The sequence below is a fragment of the Sinocyclocheilus grahami genome, unplaced genomic scaffold (assembly GCF_001515645.1).
Source record: "Sinocyclocheilus grahami isolate Dianchi unplaced genomic scaffold, SAMN03320097.WGS_v1.1 scaffold191.1, whole genome shotgun sequence".
Classification (NCBI taxonomy): Eukaryota; Metazoa; Chordata; class Actinopteri; order Cypriniformes; family Cyprinidae; genus Sinocyclocheilus; species Sinocyclocheilus grahami.
This window is the reverse complement of record NW_015505370.1, coordinates 1509976-1533943: the sequence shown is the minus strand read 5'-3', so window position 1 is coordinate 1533943 and position 23968 is coordinate 1509976. Positions and strand designations below refer to the sequence as shown.

Below are 23968 nucleotides of genomic sequence, written 5' to 3'. Positions count from 1 at the left end.
TATAATTTAACAAAAGATTTTTATGTCAAATAAACGCTGTCCTTTTGAACTTTCTATTCATCAAAGAATCCTGAAAAAAAGTATCATGGTTTCCACAGAAAACTGTTTTCAGCATTGATAATATTAAGAGACGTTTCTTGAGCACCAAATCAGCAGATTGGAATGATTTCTGAAGGATCATGTGACACTGAAGACTGGAGTAATGATGTTGAAAATTCAGCTTTATCATCACAGGAATATATTACATTTTAAAGTATATTAAAATAGGAAAAAAAAGTTATTTTAAATTGCAATAATATTTCACAATATTACTGTTCTTACTGTATTTTTGATCAAATGAATTCAGTCTTGCTGAGTATAAGAGACTTCTTTCAAAAAACGTTTTTTAAATCTTAGGGACCTCAAACGGTATGTATGAAGCGACATATAGATACCTGAGGAGGGTGATGTTCTTACGTGGAACCTCCTTAAGCTCACTCAGTGAAGCTGCCTTGCCAGCAAAGCAGTAGTTGGGGTTGTAGTCAGTCATTATGGTTGACGAGCGGATTTTGCTAAGCTTGTACTCTGGGCTCTGTAGTCGAATCCTGACCGCATGCAGGTGGTTCTTCTTACGGTAATAGACTGCAAAAAGACAAAACACACCAGGAATCAGCAAAAGTGATCATGTTTTTAAGTTCTCTTTAGGAATAATTCCACCTGCTTAATTTGCATAATTATTGGTCTCAGAGTACAATTTGTGCAAGATGAAAGTGATGCATCATAAAAGTGTCAACAGACTTTCAGCATGATGGTAATTTTCAACCAAGTGCACTTATTTCTCCCATGGAATTCTATCAAGAGAACAGAATTGTGCATTATAAAATAAAAAAAGCCTCTCAGGTGAGGACTGAAGCTCTGGGCCTGTCAGCAAGCGATCGGGCAGGGTGGACTCACCCTCAGTGGAGGCTGCCCATGTCCCCAATGCAGGTTGGTAGTCTGCTGGGGAGGGCGCTGCATGGAGGTGAGAGGTCCCCTTTTGCCGTCGGGCTGCCGGCGCAGTGGCGCGAAGCGAAGCCGGCAGGAAGTTGACCAGGCATTAAGGGTGAGGGGGGGAAACCCGAGCAAAGACTACCAACCTGCATGGGGGAGAGCTCAGGGGAAGACACACAATTAGCGTCCAGTGGAGCTCTGCTAACTAAGGACCCAGAGACCTCGCTCTGCTGTTTGCATTTGAGTTTAGATGTAAATTGCCGGAATTAAATATAATGTTCAAATTAAATATACGAAACAAAAACCTTTTCAAGAAACATGCTTTAAGATGTCTTTTTAGAGGTCTGTTTCACTTCTCTTTGGGAATTTGGGTTATGACAAGTCTTTATTTATCTTAAAAATACATACAAACAAGTCATGGCACAGCATTTTACAGTTAGTGCACAAGTCAAACAAACAATATGTTTTTAAATCAAACATAAGGAGGATACATGATATTAAGCAAGATCAATATAAAAATAAATCATTTATAGTGATAAGAGTCCATCGCATATACATAAAGTTAGAGCATCGTTGCAGATTTTTGGTTTATGGCATATCTCGATCATATTTAAAGGGTTTGGGAAATTGAGTTCTAGAAATGGGTTCTAGTGATTTCTAGGAATGCACAATACATATTTCGATATGATAATTCTAAAACATTTTAATTTGTTAATTTCAACATTCACCAATACATTATTAAAATCAAAAGATGTATAATATTACCTGAGCTAACATGAACAAACAATGAACCGCTGTATTTTTTATTTTTATTGTTAACTAAAGGTAACAAAGATTAATATATAGTGTAACAAATGTATTGCTCATTGTTGGGATTTCTGAAGGATCATGTGACACTGAAGACTGGAGTAATGATGTTGAAAATTCAGCTTTATCATCACAGGAATATATTACATTTTAAAGTATATTAAAATAGGAAAAAAAAGTTATTTTAAATTGCAATAATATTTCACAATATTACTGTTCTTACTGTATTTTTGATCAAATGAATTCAGTCTTGCTGAGTATAAGAGACTTCTTTCAAAAAACGTTTTTTAAATCTTAGGGACCTCAAACGGTATGTATGAAGCGACATATAGATACCTGAGGAGGGTGATGTTCTTACGTGGAACCTCCTTAAGCTCACTCAGTGAAGCTGCCTTGCCAGCAAAGCAGTAGTTGGGGTTGTAGTCAGTCATTATGGTTGACGAGCGGATTTTGCTAAGCTTGTACTCTGGGCTCTGTAGTCGAATCCTGACCGCATGCAGGTGGTTCTTCTTACGGTAATAGACTGCAAAAAGACAAAACACACCAGGAATCAGCAAAAGTGATCATGTTTTTAAGTTCTCTTTAGGAATAATTCCACCTGCTTAATTTGCATAATTATTGGTCTCAGAGTACAATTTGTGCAAGATGAAAGTGATGCATCATAAAAGTGTCAACAGACTTTCAGCATGATGGTAATTTTCAACCAAGTGCACTTATTTCTCCCATGGAATTCTATCAAGAGAACAGAATTGTGCATTATAAAATAAAAAAAGCCTCTCAGGTGAGGACTGAAGCTCTGGGCCTGTCAGCAAGCGATCGGGCAGGGTGGACTCACCCTCAGTGGAGGCTGCCCATGTCCCCAATGCAGGTTGGTAGTCTGCTGGGGAGGGCGCTGCATGGAGGTGAGAGGTCCCCTTTTGCCGTCGGGCTGCCGGCGCAGTGGCGCGAAGCGAAGCCGGCAGGAAGTTGACCAGGCATTAAGGGTGAGGGGGGGAAACCCGAGCAAAGACTACCAACCTGCATGGGGGAGAGCTCAGGGGAAGACACACAATTAGCGTCCAGTGGAGCTCTGCTAACTAAGGACCCAGAGACCTCGCTCTGCTGTTTGCATTTGAGTTTAGATGTAAATTGCCGGAATTAAATATAATGTTCAAATTAAATATACGAAACAAAAACCTTTTCAAGAAACATGCTTTAAGATGTCTTTTTAGAGGTCTGTTTCACTTCTCTTTGGGAATTTGGGTTATGACAAGTCTTTATTTATCTTAAAAATACATACAAAACAAGTCATGGCACAGCATTTTACAGTTAGTGCACAAGTCAAACAAACAATATGTTTTTAAATCAAACATAAGGAGGATACATGATATTAAGCAAGATCAATATAAAAATAAATCATTTATAGTGATAAGAGTCCACCGCATATACATAAAGTTAGAGCATCGTTGCAGATTTTTGGTTTATGGCATATCTCGATCATATTTAAAGGGTTTGGGAAATTGAGTTCTAGAAATGGGTTCTAGTGATTTCTAGGAATGCACAATACATATTTCGATATGATAATTCTAAAACATTTTAATTTGTTAATTTCAACATTCACCAATACATTATTAAAATCAAAAGATGTATAATATTACCTGAGCTAACATGAACAAACAATGAACCGCTGTATTTTTTATTTTTATTGTTAACTAAAGGTAACAAAGATTAATATATAGTGTAACAAATGTATTGCTCATTGTTGGTTAATTTTAGTTAATCGATAGAACCTTATAGTAAAATGCCGTATTCTTTATTTACTGACACTGACCAGATTAAGGTGGTGATAAAAGCAAGTATTTTTTTTCTTCTATTCAAACAATATACTCTTTCTATGCCAAGTTTCTATAGCATATTATAAAGTTTTAATGCCTATAGATTTCCATTAAGTATAACATTTTAAATTGTAATGTTAGGGGAAAAACCAAACAGTATTTATTTATAATATCGGCCATCATATATGTTATCATATCTTTTTTGTTTTCTTATCTTTTTTGTAGCCAATAAATTATCCTAAGTGATTATATGTAATAAAGTAATTATCAATATAATCACAAATCTCGGTGCATCCCAAAGTCACTGCTTTTGACTTTTGATATAAAAATGTTTTTTAGATTCCTTTATGAGAGTTAAATTCAAAGGTCGGTGTTTTGGACAGCCACCAGTGCGATGAAAGTATTATGAATTTTGACCAATATTTTTGAAGAAAAAAATTATAACCTCATTAGTTCCACAAGACGCTCACATTTATAGGGACAGTGCATTATGACACTCTCAAAATTCCCTCACTGTCCTGTATTGGAAAATAATCCTTTTTTTAAGCATAAAATGTTGTTGCAAGTAAAAACAGACAAGTTAAATAGCAGCCATTATAATTAAGATACTGGTCATCACGCATTTACAAAAAAGCCCATCAGTGAGACTGCAGTTAGTTTTGAAAATAATTTGGCTAATTAGTTTATTTACATGCATTAATTTTAAAGGCCATGTTTTAAGGTTAATAGCAGTCCCTGTCTTAGTTCCCTCCTCGTTCCTTTAAGGGGTATTGTGCAACACTACATACAGTAGATAGATATATAAAAAACAAGCAAGCAATTTGTACGAATATTAAAAACACACTGTTCAAAATTTAACAGAAAAGATATGTTAAAAGAAAATGTTTTTCATTCATTACACTGAGTGTGAAATTAACAGCAAGAGCAACCGTAAAATGTTAGGAATTAAGAAACAAGTGAATATATGTGAATATTGCTGGAGGCTAGCTTATTTAGCATAACTTAAAGCTTTTGTAATACACATTTGATAGTTCATAAAAAGGGAGGGGGGGTGATGTGGTGAAGATTCATGTCATCCATTTTAGCCTGTGTGCACTATGGTTCAAAAGGTTAGGGTCGGTATGATTTTTAAATGTCTCTCTTATGCTCACCAAGGCTGCATTTATTTGAACAAAAATACACAATGAAAAACCTTTAAGGGGTATTGTGCAACACTACATACAGTAGATAGATATATAAAAAACAAGCAAGCAATTTGTACGAATATTAAAAACACACTGTTCAAAATTTAACAGAAAAGATATGTTAAAAGAAAATGTTTTTCATTCATTACACTGAGTGTGAAATTAACAGCAAGAGCAACCGTAAAATGTTAGGAATTAAGAAACAAGTGAATATATGTGAATATTGCTGGAGGCTAGCTTATTTAGCATAACTTAAAGCTTTTGTAATACACATTTGATAGTTCATAAAAAGGGAGGGGGGTGCTGTGGTGAAGATTCATGTCATCCATTTTAGCCTGTGTGCACTATGGTTCAAAAGGTTAGGGTCGGTATGATTTTTAAATGTCTCTCTTATGCTCACCAAGGCTGCATTTATTTGAACAAAAATACACAATGAAAACCACTTTAAAATAACTGTTTTCTATTTGAACATATTTTACAATGTAATTTATTCCTGTAATGGCAAAGCTGAATTTTAGCAGCCATTTCTCCAGTCTTCAGTTTCACATGGTCTTTCAAAAATGCTGATTTGGAACACTTCTTACAACTTCTGTGGTCGTAACAATTATCACTGTTAACAGTTGTGCTGCTTAATATTTTTGTACCTTGATACATTTTTTCAGCATTCTTGATGAACAAAGTTCAAAAGAACAGCATTTAAGTGCATTATAAATGTCTTTACTGTAACTTTTGATCAATTTAATGCCTCCTTGGTGAATAAAAGTATTCATTTTTATTATTATTAATGAATTATTTTTATTGAAGTATTAAAAAAAAAAACTTACTGATGCCAAATTGATAGCCAAACTGATAGCCAAAGCTAGTGTATATGTCAATTGTCACTGTTACTTGTGCCCTTTCCCACAGTATTAAAGTGCTGTATAACATTTGGCCACATGATTGTCCCTAGTGGTTTTTTTTGTCATGTCACAGTTTTGTTCGTCACATTTTTTATCCATTTTCTTTAGGTTTTTTTAAATGATGAAACACTAATGCCCATTGGCTCCAATGTTTTTAAGTTATTTTTGTACTTGAAAAATTATTTGGGGGCATGAAAAAAAAACAACAACTAGTCACCAACTTTGATTATAATTCCCATTCCTGTTGTTCTCACAATTATTGTTTGCTACAAGCTCTAAAAGCACTGATGCTGCACTCCCCTGAATTTGCTCTTCTAGGAAATGCAGTTTTTTGCAAGCTTATATATGTCACAGGGAGATAAACGAAGCATGTCAGAGACAATGGAATGTGGAGGGCACAGAGCTGATGCAGAACTGGAAGAGTCTCTTACTGAGCGTGAGGCTGGCACAGGTCAGAACAACACACGTAACTACTGTGGACACGATCGCCACCAGGATAAATATCAGGGATGGGGGTCCGTCTGCCAGGGAGCCCAATGCAACAACTGGTGGATGACATAAAAAGTGGTGAATTAGAAATATTTCAAACAAATGCTTTTATAGACAAACTTTTAAGGGCAAATGGCCACCGGCTGTTTAGGTACCTAGGCAGGTGACATTGTCTGGTGCAAGAAACTCATCGATGTCACACAGGCAGAGGATGAGTCTGGTATCTTCATCTCTCTTACAGCTCTGGGTCTGACAGTGGCTGCAATTTAGATACACCTGGATCTCAGCTTCCCCATGACTCTCCATAGCTAGAACACATACAAATAAATCAGTACTGCACAGCACTGCTTCAAACAGTGCTTCAGTCTAGGGTGTCTTCTTGTAAAAAATTGGGAATCTTGAAATCTGGGGGAAAACAAACAAGATAACTATTCATCTAAATTATCAGGAGTTTAAAGCCCCTATTAAAAAAAAGTTTTATTTGTTTTTGCCTTGAAACAATCTACTGTATATGTTAATATACAGTTGCCAAAATAAACTTCCGGCTGTAAATCAAAAATTTACAGTTTAAAATATTAAATTTAATATAAAACATAAATATTATTGCCAATGTCTACTTAAAAATACAGTTCATAATTAAAGATAAAAATGTATAGTTTATAATAGCATTAATAATTGATAAATTAACTAGCAACTAGTTGTTCTGAACCTTTTTTTAACTAATCTGTTAAGCATTTTATAATGTTTGTTAATTAATTAATAATGAAAGTTATCATGACGTAATATCAAAAAGTTGTGCTTGGCCTCACAAGCGACAGTCAGTCTGAATTCTGGCCTTTTAACTCAAAACACACTTGCAGTAATAAACAGTGGTGCCAACTTCAATAAGTCACATAAGGTCTTCTATTATCGACCACAAGTTACATTTTCTCAATTTCATGTTTATTACTGAATCAGTGTGGATGTGTGCATGGCCTGTTTTCTCAATACAGCCAACTTCTACAAGAAAAACAATCAGTTCTAGTGCATATTGGGTGTATATTGAAAAATCCTGAAACAATTGGTGGATTTATTTCAGTTTTTTTTCTTCTAGATTTAGTGACTGTTTCTGGATTTGTGTAATTAAAGACACATTTTATTAAGAACTTAACACAAGCTTTTGAATTTGAGTTTTTTATTATCTTATTTTTTTTAAGACACTATCATTTCTAATTTAAGATGTTATCTCGCTCTTAAAAATGCTAAACGTCTTACAGATGTAAGGGGTGTGTAAATTTAAAAGCACAACTGTATACCATTATAGACAACCTGGATTAGATAAAAGCTGACCTGCAAGTGGTTGTAGAAATATCTTTCCCATGGGGTGAACAAAAGAGACACCATCTTGTCCATCTGCTGTGATGCCATCAAGAAGGGGCGCATCACCACCTGGGCAAAGGTGACATCAAAATAATAAAAAATAAAAAAATCATTAAATCAAACAATCCACATTGAATAAAAGACTTGCGCTGCAAATACACATGTGATGATCTAACAATGGCTGTACAAAAATCTTCTTTTTAAATGAAACATCTGCCTCACAAAGCAAGTCATTCTTTGTGATAACTAACAACAGATCTTTGTTTTACGGTATGTGTCAGTAAAAACTCAGGGCAAGGGGTCACTAATAACTCACAATAATTCTGTAACTTTGAACAGAACACTTGAACTATGATCTAAACCTTGTAGCTTTAGGCTTCTTACATTTCCATATATATTACTTTAAATAGTAATAATACTTCATAATAATATTACTGCTTTTTACTGTATTTTTGATCATATAAATGCAGCCTCAGTGAGCATGAGATATGAGCATATGAGCATTTATTTAAAAAACATAAAAATATTTCTGACCCAAAAATGATTTAAAACACAACAAAAGGCTGACAGCTTACTGTGGCCTCAGCCAGAAAAGAGTAACTCCAGACTTAAAACACATAATTGTGTGTTTGTGATTGTGACAAATGTGCAAGTGTTTTTAATCTAACATTTACCTCTGTATCCTCCACCACTGCCTCCAGCGGTGCAAGCGCCCCCTCCTCCCCCAAACCCTCCAAATGTAGCCCATCCCAGCAATGACAGAGCCTCAGGACAGGATGAGCCTCCTTGACCTCCTTCGACAAGAGATTTCCCTGCCCAGGGGAGAGAAGACAGGTCGCTCCATCCACCTCCTCCACCTAAATAAGCACACATAGAAATACAGAAAAAACACATACACACGTTTACTCAGTGCTGGGCATGTTAGTTTAAAGTGGTTCCACAAAGAAATTATTTTGGTTTGAGGATGCAAAATTCAGCAAGCTTGTACATACATACATACGTACTATTTATTATTCATTGTCTGCTCTTCTACTTTTTTGGCAGATACAGTGTTGGGAAGGTTACTTTGGAAATGTAATAGGTTACAGATTACAAGTTACCCTATTTAAAATGTAATAAGTAGTATAACTATTTCAATTACTTTATTATAGTAATGTAACTGGTTACATTTAATTACTTTTTTATTCCTTTTCTAACAAATGTTTTTTAACTGTTAATCATCTTGAAACATTTAAACCAGGCCGGGTTAACCTTACAGTAGTATTCAACACTGATTACTGTTAGACTTTCAAAACCTTCAAGTTCATCAATTGAATTAAGATTATAATAATTTAACACCTCTTTTTACTTTGAGATCATTCTGAGGTTAAATACAGATTTAAAATCATAACAAGAAATAGTTAATAGCTATATCTGTTTTGGAAAACAAATCTAAAGCTAATATTAAGCATATATATAAAATCAAAAATAAAATAAAACAGTTATTGAATAAGCATGTGTCATATTCTGTGTCCTAAAATCCTGAAACATTGGTGTCTCATATTTTAGAGACCATTACGCCTATGGGGATTCCCTACAAGGATAGTGCACCAGACTGTGTGTGTGTGTGTGTGTATGTGTGTGAAAATATTCAGATGTAAGTCCCTTTGTAATCATTAACATTTTCATAAGTAACTGTAATTTAATCACACATTTTTTTCTCAGTAACTGATTTATTTTGTAATTAAATTACATAACAGCGTTACATGTAACTAGTTACTCCCCAACACTGTTTAGCAAATGGCTGCAATATAACAAAGAGTGAAAAATTTAAGGGGGTCTGAATACTTTCCGTACCCACTGTATGTCTATTAAGTGAGAGCCCAGAACTGGGAACTTTCATATGACAATTCTGCATAAAAAAGCATCCTCCAGATGCCAATCCCACAAAACATACACCATAACTTAAAGGATTGTCACAAGACTATTTGTATTGCTATGAAAAAGCTAGTTGGTAGTTAATGAAATTAGAGAGATAATTAGAAAACATTCATAAATGTGGGAGTAGCTGGAATTTGCTGGAATAATGCTTGTCCTTCATCCAAATCTAAACCACAAGTACAACGAGTACTTGTGGTTTAGATTTGTAATTAGATTTGTAACACGAGTAATTGTTAGTGTTCAAAAAAAGTAATTTCAGTATCATATCACAGTAACCAAGCAGTGACTGAGATATACAGTATATATATATAATTATTATAATTTTTTTTATTGTCATTAGAAGAATACCTGCTGCTCCGGATTTGCCACTGACACCAGGGGCGGATGAGTCATTCTCATATTGTTCCAGAAAAATCTGGTCCAGGCTGCTTTCAGGGTCCTCCAGGTAGGCCTTTCCTCCTCCTCCTGCTGCAATCAGCAAAGGCACTGGTTCCCCGTTCTCCATCTGCCCCCGTGCATCCCAAAAACAACATCAGAGTTACTTTTCATTCAAGTAAAACACAAAGCCTCCAATGATTCCAGACAGGCCTTCACTTCCATCTGTGTTGCAATTCGGACAACTCAAAATTATTTCAGGATGTCTCAAAAATGCTTGTCTACAACAGGCACTATAAGGCGACGACTGCCGTCCACATGGCTCCCCTTAAGGGGACTCACAAGTCTGTGATGGATGTTTTTAAAGGTGTGTTTGAGACAAGAAAACAGGAAGAAAAGATAGATCTTACCCGATAAATGTATGTGGCTCCCCCACCACCACCTCCGCCCCCTGCCCACTTCAAGGCCGAACCATCGCTGTCAAAACCGTCTTCTATCACAGAAGACTCCCCAAGACAGATTTTATGGGTCTGGGGGTTCCTCTGTAGATATAAGAAGAAAACATAGAAATGTAAACAGAGCTCTATACATAAATACATTGTAAATAATATGGCAACACAATGGCCAAGTCTAATTTCCTGCTTCACTCACTCCTGGACAGGCATCTTCTCCTTGGTGACCAATTAGGATGTAGAGTATGTCACCGTTCTCCAGTGGGAAGATAGCTGAGATGATGACACCATGTGAGCGCTTGTTATGGTTTTTTGCTCCTTTGCCTCCAGCGGCTCCATAGGCTGAAATCCTAGAAAATGAGGATATTCCTTAGTATTCCCAAAGCACTGAATTAACAAACAGAAGGCACACCTGCTATCCCAAAGTACTAATACCCATAAAAAGAGAACATAATTTGGGGGGAAAAAATCACCTTAAAAAGAAAAATATATATACTGAATTCAGGTAAATTTGGACACATTTTGCCACTGAGAAAACGAGGAAAAAATGTCCCTAATTAACCCAAATTCGCCTTACATATAATATTCCCATATACTGTACATATAATTAGAGCATAAGTAATCTGTTCAAATGTTCCTCTTTTTAAGGAACATTTGGTGGAAACTGTTTTACATTTTATAAGAACATATGAGTATTTGAAATAAATTATTTTAATAATTAATCGGATTAATCATGACCATACTGTTTTTAAAGTAAAATATAATAAATCTAATTTATCAATAGATACTAAATCTATAAAGTAAATATATTCAAGATAATATTTCAGTCATTTGCATTCACTTTAGTACACTGTCAATATTACAGCAAATTATTTTAATTTGGAAACAACAAATATTTATACCATGCTTAATATTACTAATATCACACAGTATTTCATTTACACATGAAAATACAGCTGCCTTAATTTTTTAAAAACGGGGTCTCTCACAAGGGGATCAACATACTTGAGGGTCCTTGTCATCACACAGTTTGATAATCCATGTATTAATATGTACTATTAATATGCCAGTTAGTATATTAAGCTATTAAGCCATAAATGTGCATAAAATGATCACCATTAGGCCTGTGATTGTACTATAATTTGAATATACTGAATATTCAACCTTAATTAATCCTAGAATGTAAAAGGAAATACTTTAATTCCCCCACATCACTAAGGAAGATAAAACTTCCTGTCTCAAGACAAATATAATTGTTTTGTTATTAAAGCCAGCCAGTGCTTTGGGCACCAAAACAAAAGGATACAATATAAAATAATTCAGTTTTTGAATGAGGGATAGTTTGGGTTAGATCTCTGTATTTCAGTCTGGCACCCTGAATGCAATAGTATCACAACATAGTGTTGTATAAGTTCATCTGATAGTTATCTGTCATATTTTCCTGTCTCCTGCATCTCCTCTCCTGCATGCCCTTCTTTCGCAGAGTTTTGGAGTTGTTTTTAATGAGCTCCCATGACTAGCCTTTATAACCACTATAAATCAGTTCAAAGGCTTTACTACACAGGGGCCAGATTAAGTAAAGTACAGGAAGAGATTTATCTGTGCCTACAGCCAGTGAGTCATGCCCCTCGCTGCCTTTATAAAAGGAGAGACTTTAAGAGAGAGAGAGAGTAAGAAACTGTTTACACCTGGTATTAACATGCATCTTGCAATTGGATTTTGAGGGGAGAATCTCTGATTTTGATTACATTGACAAAGCACAAAAAAAGTGAAAACTAGTTTATAGTAGCACTCATATTTATTTGAATTGCATGCATTTTGGATGTTGGTCGCAAGCACAGGATGATCTCCACCAGAATTCTTAACTAGCTTAACCAATAAGTCTTATTTTACCAAACAGCTTCTCCAAAAAGTCCATGAGTAGTACCTGTTTCTGAATCCAAGAACGATTCTAAACCAGAACGATTTCAAGCTTCTGAACTTACTTGTACATGTTGGTTGCTGGAACCCTCCACATCTGAACCCCCTTGAGAGGGCCCTCCTTCCCCACCACCACACTGACATTGATGTTGCGGTAGGCACTGTCACACTGGGCTTGAGTCGGACCTAGAGGTCCGCTTGCTCCACAGGAAGTAAACCACCATGTTATTTGGGACGCCTCTGAAAATAAAATACATTGTTTTTTTATGTTTTCACAACTTACGGTTTTACCATCACAGTAATAAACTGCATTTTAAAATATATTAAAATAGAAAACAGTTGTAATAATAATAAATTGTAATAATATTTGACAATATTACTGTTTTTGCTTTATTTTTGATCAAATAAATGCAGCCATGGTGACCATAAGAGACTTCTTTTACAAACTTACCAATTCCAAACTTACGAACGCTAGTGTATTTTTTTAAATGTGCAGGACACAAACTGTACCTGACACTGAGGGTTCTGGGAGAGGACTGAAGGAGTCTAAATCATGTGGTAGTCCATGTCCAAGAAGCAGTTGATTTAGTTCTAATAAACCAAACGTGAAAGAATGACAAGTAAATAGAGGAACAAAAATGACATGTTGGAATCAATAAATCCTTGTGTAATTTTATTTTTTCAACTTTTTATTTTTGGTAGTCAAGAGCAGAATTGTATTAGATGCTGGTTTCCCAAATAGTCAATATGGACTGCCTTGGTCACCCAGGTAAAAAAGAAATACACTTAAGTTGTACTAATATCAATGCACTTATTATATTTTTATTATACCATACTAAGTGCATAATAAATGTGTTGTTTTGGAACAACTTTAAGTATGTTAAGTGCTCTTTAAGATAAACTTTAAGCTAATTGCAATATATTTTCATTTATTTAGTTGTTAAAATGGAACCACTTCAAAGTATATTTAGTGTAATTTAATTGTACTTCTTTGCATTATTTAAAATACACTTATACTTTTTGAACTACAGTTGGATTATATTTTAAGCTTCACTTTAATGTGCTTCTAGAACATTTTAAATAGCATTTCAGCTGATTAGAAATGCATTACCAGTACATTATTAAGCTATTTTTTAGCATTCTAAAATGGTATATTAAAAAGAAATATACAGTCATTAAATTAAAATGACACACACTTACACACACTTTCATGTACTATAATGTAGTTTAATGTACTATATCCTGTGTACATTACAACAATACATTCATTGAGTACATTTATAACATACAGCAGAGCATATTCAAACTCTTGACCAAAATAATTATAATAAATTATAAATTAAAATAAAGATCAGTGAAATGCTATAACAGAACTACTTTAATCAATTTGTAGAACATTTCTGTTATACCTGTATTAATGGCAAGTACTCTATGAATATTCCATCACTGAATAAATATGCATAATGCGATTTTCTGCTTAAACATACATAAAGAAGTTACTGAAAATCAATAAAGAGCTAAATTAAATTTTTTTTACAAACTCAAGTTAAGCCTGCAAATGGCTGAATCAAACAAAGAAACAGAACATTTTAAATGTCACCATCTTCCTCGTCACCTTCAACTCACTTTTCTTTGAGTTTGACTTTTGTTTGAAAGATGCATTTTCTGCATCTGCATCTTTTCTTGCAATTCAGACACTGTGGTATTTGAAAAGTGCTTCATCACAGGGTCTGTGAAAGGGAAAATAATTAATCAGTGGTTTTGAGTAGTGTTTTTGAATATGTATTATAATTTGCATAGATAAGCATTAGAATTTCTTTGACCGTTCTCAGTTAGGAGGTAAAGGTTAGACTACATCCTCATCAAGCTTGACATTAGTGTCCGTTTTTATCCTCTTGTCTGTCGTCACCATACAGCATTCTCTGTTACACTGAACATAAGGTTAGAAGAGACCCAACATCTCTACAACAGAGGTCCTGAATCCAAAGTTAGCATGACAAAAGTCAGAATTAAACCTATGAGATTCATTGATATGAGAATAAAACATACCACTCTCTTAACTGCTCGTCTCTCTGATCTGATTTCTATTTGATTTCTATTGCAACAGCAGCTGATCTGAAAACAACTAATTTTAACTAATATTTCACAATGAAATTCTCATTTATATTTAATATTTACTTCATTACAATTTTTACAATTACAAATTGAGGGGAAAAAACCAATCACGTTTCGTTTTGTGCCGCCTTATGTTTAGGGGCGTGGAAATGTTATTGTTATTGTGTCCCCACAATAACAGACCGGTGTGTAAAACTCTTGGACTTATTTTAAAGATTCTATGCCGCAAACTTTAAATATTTCACATACTTTTGAAAATCCAGCATTTAGTTGATCCTGATAAGTGCTCATTGTCACAACACTAAACATATGACGGCTTACCTTGAGGGGGTTTGTGCCTAAGTTGTTCATGGCTGGAATGATTTCTGCTGAAAACATGTTACCATCTCAACAGCATACAGTAGTGTGATTGGACTATTACCTGCAAAGCTGATTTGAAAAGCTCGGCTCTGATTGGTCAAATTGAATGTAGCTACTGCACTTAAAAAAAGCTTTCTACTGGCAATGACAAGTAACAGAAATAAAATACTTACCTAGAGTCACAAAATAATGAGGTTCCAAATCTACACACATAGACGCTTTAAGAAGCTGGGGGGAAAATAAAGATATAACAATGAATGTTCTATTTAATGTAACAGTTCATATATATATATATATATACACACATATATAAATTCTGTAATCAAGTACTCACCTTCATGTTGTTCCAACCCCTTTAAAACTTTCGTTCATCTTCAAAACAAAAACTGATGTATTTTAATTAAATCTGTCAAGAACCAATCAGGACCAATCAATGCACGTGTAACACAGGTCAGAATTGAGCTGATCAGAAATAATAAATGTAATTTGAAATAATTATATTTTCGTTTAAAATACCCAAAAAGGGTGATATGATGTGTTATGAACGGGAAAAAATAGTTCCAAATCTACACACATAGACGCTTTAAGAAGCTGGGGGGAAAATAAAGATATAACAATGAATGTTCTATTTAATGTAACAGTTCATATATATATATATATATACACACATATATAAATTCTGTAATCAAGTACTCACCTTCATGTTGTTCCAACCCCTTTAAAACTTTCGTTCATCTTCAAAACAAAAACTGATGTATTTTAATTAAATCTGTCAAGAACCAATCAGGTTTTGTAACAGGTGTTACGCATGCACGCCTGAGCTTCTACAAAATCCAGTGAGGTTTTGTTTTCGTGCATCACGCGGTAGGTTGAGCTTGTTTGAATTTAGGTACATAAACAAGTCAGTAAATAGTTATTTTAAACATATCTTTGGAAAAATGATTTATGATGTACTTCAAATGATACGATGATGAAATGCTTGCGGAAAATACAGTTCAATAGTAGCCTATTAATATATTATGCTATGTAGCCTATTTAAAAGTGAAATTAAAATGTATTTGAATTGTATTACAAAACAGCCTAGTATTCTTTTACAAGTACAAACAAGTAAAAGCAGAACAATATATTGATTGTAAGCATGCTTATTACTAAGGCATAGACAACATTATATTTATAATATATGTTGGTACTGTACTGTCACGGGGTTGTGGTTGTAGTGAGCGCACGTCAAAGGAGTAGGAGTAAAGGAGTATTTTTAAACAGCATCAACCACATAAACCATTGAAAATAACATTAATCCAGGACAAAGAAGACACAGAAACTGAGGGCTTATAAGTAAGGCAAACTAAGGAGCAAATGAGATGATTAATGCAACACAGGTGATCAGAATAAACGATGATTAACTAAATGGGAACAGGAACTGAACCAAATAAGGGCAGACAGGAACTAAACAGAAACAAACATGTGACAGATATCGCCCCCCTCCCAGAAGGCGCGTCCCGGAGGGGCAGGCGCCCTGGAGGCTGGTGCAGGACAGGAACTGGGCGGAAACAAGGAAGGCCTCCAGGGCGGATCAGGGAGTTCAGGGGGCCATGGCGGAGCTGGGGACGCAGGAGGCCATGGCGTATCCTCCGTGGCCTTAGCCGGCTCAGCCACGGGTATAGGGCACAAATTACCAAATTACCAAATTACTTCTAGTATACTTCTGAATTTCAAGTACATTTTTAATACATTTAAGAGTACTTCTTTTTCACCTGGGCAACCATCTCCACTAGTACAATAATGCTAGTTGATAGACAATTTTTGCTGGTGAACAACATGGCTATGCTAGTCTATCAGTCAGATAGAACTAGATAGCCACTAAGCCAGCACAAACCAGGATAAAACAGCCTGGACCAGCATGGACATTCCTGCTGGTCTAAACTGATCCTTTCAACAGGGTTGACATACTGTAATGGGGTGATGAGAGGGGAGCAGGAAATGTCATAAGCCAGATTCATACTGGCATTACCTACAAAACTACTAAGCCAGAGTGCTTACATTTTCAACCATTTACATGTTTATTCTTTCTCCTAAATTTCAGATTAACCAAAGATCAACAAAAAAGAACATTTAGGTTAAAGAGAGAATTCAAGCCCTCCAAAGTCCATGGCTTTTATTGGATGAGATTTGAAGGTGTTGAGTGACCACAGACCATGACAAAGACGATACGACAGCAAGAGGACTAAATAGAAAGCTAAAGATGATATTTAGTGAGCAGATGTCTCAGGAATTTCTCAAAATCACAGATTATGGGAAATGAAGTTAACGAGGATAGTAAATCTAGACTTTCACAAGTCTAGAACGTCAATTAACAGGCTCATCAATTCCTGCGGTCAACCGTGGCATGGAAAGAAACCTGATTCTGAATATCTATAAATGCTAGTTAGAAAGCAGAAAGTCTATTGTTGCCATTTTTACGACAGTTGCGGATTGCGAGATAGGAGGTCCTCTCTCATCCTTCAAAACAAATCAAGCAGAATCTATATCAACCGTGTTATGAGAACCATCTCCCACTGCTAACTGGAGACAGCGGTTAGACATCATGTGTGCACATCACATCTTAAATTCTCTGTCTGTCTTACTAAATACAACATTTTATGAAAACGCCCTATCATTGAGTGCTTGGATGCAATTTGCGTGAGTTTAAAACTGCGCTGTGGTCAATAAAATTTTGCACCAAGGATGAACAAATGGACCATTATTCTGCCAGATATTTGTGTTTGTGTGCATACTTATGTGTACATGTGTGAGGCAGAAAGGTTACCTGTGTCAAAACATGCTGCACTTAGTGAAATGTCATCCAGTGCAATGTCCGCCTTAGATCCAGAAGTCCAGAAGGCCTGCACTTTAAGATGGAAGCTGTGCTCAAAGCAAATTATAAAACATTTTAGAATAAAAGCAAAGGTGAAATCAGATTTGTTAATTTAAACATAGACATTTAATGAAATAAATTAACTCAAATACAGGTCAACAATTCCACTCTAAGCAGGCTAAGAAGTTCTTCTGCTTCTCCTCCTAATTTTTTATTTAATTGTCAGGAATTCACATCTACTTAGTAAATGTTTTATTTTGATTGTTTGTATTTTAAAATTGTAATGTCAATTGTACATTTTTATGATTACTTTTAGCTTATCCTCAACTCATAAACCCCTTGCAGTTCCCTCACGAAAATTTGTTTGTAAATAAATAGTCAAAATGCAAAATGTAATCATATATTTAATTTAGGGATTTTAAATCAATACACTTTTTTTTTTAATCGAAGGAAAGCCTTAAAATGGAATGATTCGATTATAATTCTATGAAAATCAAATGACAGCTGAGATAAGATGCCCCTGATGGTTTCTTTAACCAGATAGGGGATTCTTTTAACCCAGAACTGGGACAGAACGGTCTCTTTATATGTTTTTGTGCAAAAACGATCCTGTACATGCTAAACATATCCAAGTATATTACATACATTGTTACAGTTAAAATTCACATTATATATAAGGGGATATATTCCTTTACCCTATCTTCCTTTACACTAAATATCCACACTCTTGGGGATTAATAAAAGTATTTTTGTGTCTGTTTACACATCCATCCAATCATCTCACCCTTTTAAGATCTCTGTAATCAGCAGAGTGATCTCTTGCCAGGCGTCCTTCCAGTGTCCGGATCTCTCCCAAATCAGTGGAGACGCCGACATTCCATTCTCCACCACTGACAGGAGCACCGTTCCATTGAAGTCCCCGTACAGGTACAGAGAGAACTGCAACTGCACAGAAAAATCAGCAGTTGAGCGTCTGCTGCAAGACCAGATGTCTCATAAAAATATCTTATTCATGGAAAATCAAGTGTAAAATTGAAACTTTGGCTGCATGTATTGTTACTCTGTGTAAGCTATTTGTAGATATGCTATACAGATGTGTCCCCATTTTTCATGGACAATTAACTTGAATTCTGTCCATAAAGCAGTCTCAGAATCCAAACATTGTGGCATAGGAAAACCATGATTTTATGTGAACAGTCATACATACACTACTGCTCATAAAGGTCAAGTGAGTAATTATAAAAAATTAAAAAAAAAGAAATTAATACTTTCAGCAAGGATGCATTAAATTGATCAAAAGTGACCGTAAAGAGATTAAATATAATATATAATATTAAATATAATATAAAAGATTTCTATTTCAAATAAATGCTGAAGATTGGAGTAATGGCTGCTGAAAATTCAGCTTTGCCATGACATGAATAAATAATATGTTTAAAAATATATTAAAATAGAAAACAGTTACTTTAAATTGTAATAATATTTCACAATACTGCTAGTTTTACTCTATTTGGATCAAATAAATGTAGCCTTGGTGAGCATGAGAGAAAAAAAAAATCTGACAGACTCTTAAAAAAATCATAGTCTTTGACTGTCAACATAAACTCTTACCTGACAGTCCTGACTGGATATAGTTGAAGGGAGAGCTGGGCTTTGAACTAACGCCTCACTTTCATCACTGCGACCTCTGACCTTTAAGAAAAGAAAGTGCCCTGAGGCGAGAAAGGATCAGTACTCTGTAGAGTGCTCAGATATGCTTACAAGACAAAAAAACTTAATAGGCGAATCTGGAAAATATCTTCAAAATGGGCGTTTAAAGTCTCCCAACACAGTGCAGGCAATTTTTTAGAGAGGCCGAATTTCTCATCCCCACAAATAAACAGTTTATGTCTTTTTTTTAAGGGAACATTTCACTTTAGCGAGTTGGAATACAACTAATCAGCCATAAAGTGGACTTGGACACCTGTGCTGTGGATTTGAGATTTAGTCTTGCATCATTCTACAAATACATCACACTATAATACAGCACTGTTCTCCTGCAGCCTGTAAATCAGGAAAGACTCCTCCCAAGGATAACATTTCTATCGTGTTAAAATCACAGGTGCCACTAAAACATCATGAAAATAGTTTTCCTTCAAATATTTTGGATTCCCATGTCATGAAAAAATCCATCGTGACTAAAACTAAAAGCATTGTGAAAAGATATTTAAAAGATAGTCTTTTTATATACATGGGTCTCCTATTTGTCCCTGTCTCAAAGCTGTTATATTAAACTGATGAGAATCCAACAGTTTTGCCAAAAAAAGTTTTGTTGAAAGAAGATGTTGTTTCACATTTACCTTGAGTGTTTTGCAGAGTTGTGCCCAGTAGATCTGTGTCTTCAGTCAGCTGTTGTCCACTAACTAGTCTCCAGGAGGACTGTGAATCAGCCACTGACCATCCACAGGATCCCAACTCAAATGAACAGTATGAGCCCAAAGGTAAGGAGTCTGCAAAGACGTTCAGCAAATTATGAAATGTCTGACAAATCTGTATGCATAAAATACAACTGACTGTGTCTGCAAACATTAGCAGAGCTTTAAAAGCTCGTCAGAGATATATTAAATTTATTCATTCCATTTATCCATTAAGTCCACTAAAATGTAGTTAGCTAAATCAACAAAGCTGGTGTAGTTTGATTTTCCAGTTTGTTCAATTCAGCTTTAAGCCCAGGTGCTGTATAGAACAAAGTCTGTTTTTCAGCAATCTGATACAGTAATAAAAAAAAGTGTTCCAGTATTACATAATTCCAACATCATTTACTTCCAGTAATAAACAAACCACATTTAGTTTAAAGAACAGTAATACTATAAAATATTGTAAAAATTTATAATATTTTACAATGTTTACTATTTTAATAGATTTCAGTGTCACATGATCCAGCAGAAATCATTCTAATAGGATTTGCTGCTCAAGAATAATTTCTTATTATTATCAGGGTTGGTAGGACAACAATATACAACAGAATGAATTATGAAAAGTACTAAACAAATAAACAGAATGGTAAATTATTAATCAAATGATGTTTATTGCTGTTTAAATTATTTATCGTCACATGTTACTGGCTTTTATTTTTCATGCTGAACAAGTAGGGTTCTTTTGTTAATTCCAGAATAATTAACAGAATATTTATGTAATGTGTTTAGCAGATAAATTTTTAATACATTTTAATAGACTGCCTGTAAATTTGGATTTCTTTGTTCTCACCTTTTTTATCTTTGTGGATTACACTGTGCCTGTGCTGTGTGCCAAATATCACCATCTACAAAGTTCTTTGTACACAGACAATAATTATAAATCATCTAAGCATAGTATAAATGTTAATGGAAATTAAATAAATCAATAAATATGCAAATAGTTTTCCTAGAGGAAAGCAAACACTCATGATTTCAGGCCTTTTATGCAGCTCTTTACTCAGTGAAAAACTTTGACAGAGCAGGTTTGCTAATCCAGCGCCTCCGGTGAAAGGATTAGACATTTATCATGGCCTTAAGAATTAATACAGCTAATGTGAGTGACACACAGCCAGCCAGTTACTCAGCGGCACCCTCTTATATCGCCCTGTCACACTGCTGTTCATAATTTAATTGAACACTCTCAACGAAATGCAAATTGGCAAGAATGACTGTGCAAATCTTATGGATTTATAGCTTAAAGGCCACCTTTTAAAGAAATGCTTCGATTATCATAAACTGAATGAATGGATTGGTGAGAAGTAGCCCGTTCTCTACATTTAAAATAACCAAAACATGATTAAAAATTGCCTTTTTAAAGGCTAAAGAGCTCCACACAAACTAAATGGTCTTAAGTGTGCAAAAGTGATTGCATTAAACTTTGAAAAAGGATCAAATTTTGAGTGTGGGGAGCTCACAATTACTGACAGACTGATAAACAGAAACAATGCATCTTCATGGCTTATAAAATATTTAAAATCTTTTATTTCACTCACTGCATATTAAGCCCTCATCTTCCCCTTGTGGACAGTCAGTATGAAAATCACACACTCTTCGCTTCTCAATGCAGCCTCCAGAATGACAGTGAAGTGATGAGTCTTTCTCACAGTCTGAACCTAAATCCAAATAATCATCACCTGCAGAAAGCCACAGAAAACCATAAAGATTTTGTTCAAATGGGCCACATAAAGATAGAAGAAGAATATTCACGGCATTCATTTAAATAATTTAATATAGAATATTAAATAAAAAAATGCAATGGGCACAATAAACAGTTTCCATTTCATATTGATAAAGTAGAAATGCTCTACAGATGCAAGTAACACATACAGTAACCTCAAAACACGTTTGAGTTTGATAATATTTGAGAATAATTAATAAGTCGTTACCCATGACACAATCCTTCAGCTCCAGCGAATCAAATGCCAGAAATCCGACTTCATGGCTGCTACAGGAAGAGTACTGCACTGTCACCTGGAAAGGCTCATCTAACTGGCCAATCACAGCCTCCAGCACCTCCCACTGTGGCCTGGGACACACAAAAAGAAATGCTTTTAACAAACATTTCAATTTTAGATCAGCTCAAAGGATTTAACACATAATGGATGCTCAAGGTCAAAATTATTATTAAGTATATGACTAATTTGTATCATACACCACACTCCATGCCGTAACCTCTGTTAGGCCCAGATCCATATAGCCAAATGCAGAAAGTAAAAGTATATTAGCTACGTCATGATCATACTGGCTTGTTCCAAATTGCATTGCATCACCATCTATTCCTATAGTCTCTCTGTCAGAACCAATTACGCCAAAAGAAACATCAGGTCCTACTTTTAGAAACGAAATGCTTTCATCCATCTTCTACGTGATGTGCCCAGCATAAGAAAATCAATACCAACTACATATCCATAACAAAAGTCTTTTGGTTGGCATTTGTTTCTTGTGGGTACAGAATGCTGCTTTACACTCTTCTGTGTGAAAATAAAGTGCATATGTCACTGCTCTTTTGTTTATTTTCAAAATTGGCACTGAAAATATTGTGGTCTGTCAATCAGATCTGTTATGACATCACCATTATATTTAGATATAGCTGTATGATATATATATATATATATATATACTCAGCAATAAAAAACATCCCTTTTTCAGGATGCTGTGTTTTAAAGATAATTTTGTGAAATCCAAATAAGCTTCAAGTCCACAGATGGAAAAGGAACAATACTTTTTCATACTTGTTTAATGAACTATAATCAGTTTTCACACATGCACCTATGGAACAGTCCTTCAGACAGGTTTACATGCGGTAGGCAATTAAGGTCACAGTTATAATAACTTGGGGGGGGAATATATATATATATATATATACACAGTGGGTACGGAAAGTATTCAGACCCCCTTAAAAATTTCACTCATTGTTATATTGCAGCCATTTGCTAAAATCATTTAAGTTAATTTTTTTTCCTCATTAATGTACACACAGCACCCCATATTGACAGAAAAACACAGAATTGTTGACATTTTTGCAGATTTATTAAAAAAAAAAAACTGAAATATCACATGGTCCTAAGTATTCAGACCCTTTGCTCAGTATTTAGTAGAAGCACCCTTTTGATCGAATACAGCCATGAGTCTTTTTGGGAAAGATGCAACAAGTTTGTCACACCTGGATTTGGGGATCCTCTGCCATCCCTCCTTGCAGATCCTCTCCAGTTCTGTCAGATTGGATGGTAAACGTTGGTGGACAGACATTTTTAGGTCTCTCCAGAGATGCTCAATTGGGTTTAAGTCAGGGCTCTGGCTGGGCCATTCAAGAACAGTCACAGAGTTGTTGTGAAGCCACTCCTTCATTATTTTAGCTGTGTGCTTAGGGTCATTGTCTTGTTGGAAGATAAACCTTCGGCCCAGTCTGAGGTCCTGAGCACTCTGGAGAAAGTTTTCGTCCAGGATAACCCTGTACTTGGCCGCATTCATCTTTCCCTCAATTGCAACCAGTCGTCCTGTCCCTGCAGCTGAAAAACACCCCAACAGCATGATGCTGCCACCACCATGCTTCACTGTTGGGACTGTATTGGACAGGTGATGAGCAGTGCCTGGTTTTCTCCACACATACCGCTTAGAATTAAGGCCAAAAAGTTATATCTTGGTCTCATCAGACCAGAGAATCTTATTCAGGTGTTTTTTAGCAAACTCCATGCAGGCTTTCATGTGTCTTGCACTGAGGAGAGGCTTCCGTCGGGCCACTCTGCCATAAAGCCCCGACTGGTGGAGGGCTGCAGTGATGGTTGACTTTCTACAACTTTCTCCCATCTCCCAACTGCATCTCTGGAGCTCAGCCACAGTGATCTTTGGGTTCTTCTTTACCTCTCTCACCAAGGCTCTTCTCCCCCGATAGCTCAGTTTGGCCAGACGGCCAGCTCTAGGAAGGGTTCTGATCATCCCAAACGTCTTCCATTTAA

The 23968-nt window shown here is 35.4% G+C and overlaps 1 protein-coding gene across 1 annotated transcript in view; it reads right to left on the bottom strand.

Moving 5' to 3' along the window:
• Positions 1-22205, bottom strand: part of ltk (leukocyte receptor tyrosine kinase) — a 29755-nt gene extending 7550 nt beyond the window's left edge. Inside the window, exons 1-17 of the mRNA XM_016285048.1 lie at positions 22165-22205; positions 21899-22038; positions 21506-21646; positions 19857-20006; positions 19129-19229; positions 18302-18462; positions 17470-17564; positions 12699-12779; positions 12254-12428; positions 10468-10618; positions 10227-10358; positions 9790-9946; positions 8196-8378; positions 7492-7590; positions 6318-6470; positions 6105-6218; positions 2113-2299 (exon numbers count right to left, since the gene is read on the bottom strand). Of these exons, the coding sequence (XP_016140534.1) occupies positions 2113-2299; positions 6105-6218; positions 6318-6470; positions 7492-7590; positions 8196-8378; positions 9790-9946; positions 10227-10358; positions 10468-10618; positions 12254-12428; positions 12699-12779; positions 17470-17564; positions 18302-18462; positions 19129-19229; positions 19857-20006; positions 21506-21646; positions 21899-22038; positions 22165-22205 (2261 nt within the window). The remainder of the gene's footprint in view (positions 1-2112; positions 2300-6104; positions 6219-6317; positions 6471-7491; positions 7591-8195; positions 8379-9789; positions 9947-10226; positions 10359-10467; positions 10619-12253; positions 12429-12698; positions 12780-17469; positions 17565-18301; positions 18463-19128; positions 19230-19856; positions 20007-21505; positions 21647-21898; positions 22039-22164) is intronic.
• Between the last annotated feature and the right edge of the window lie 1763 nt (positions 22206-23968).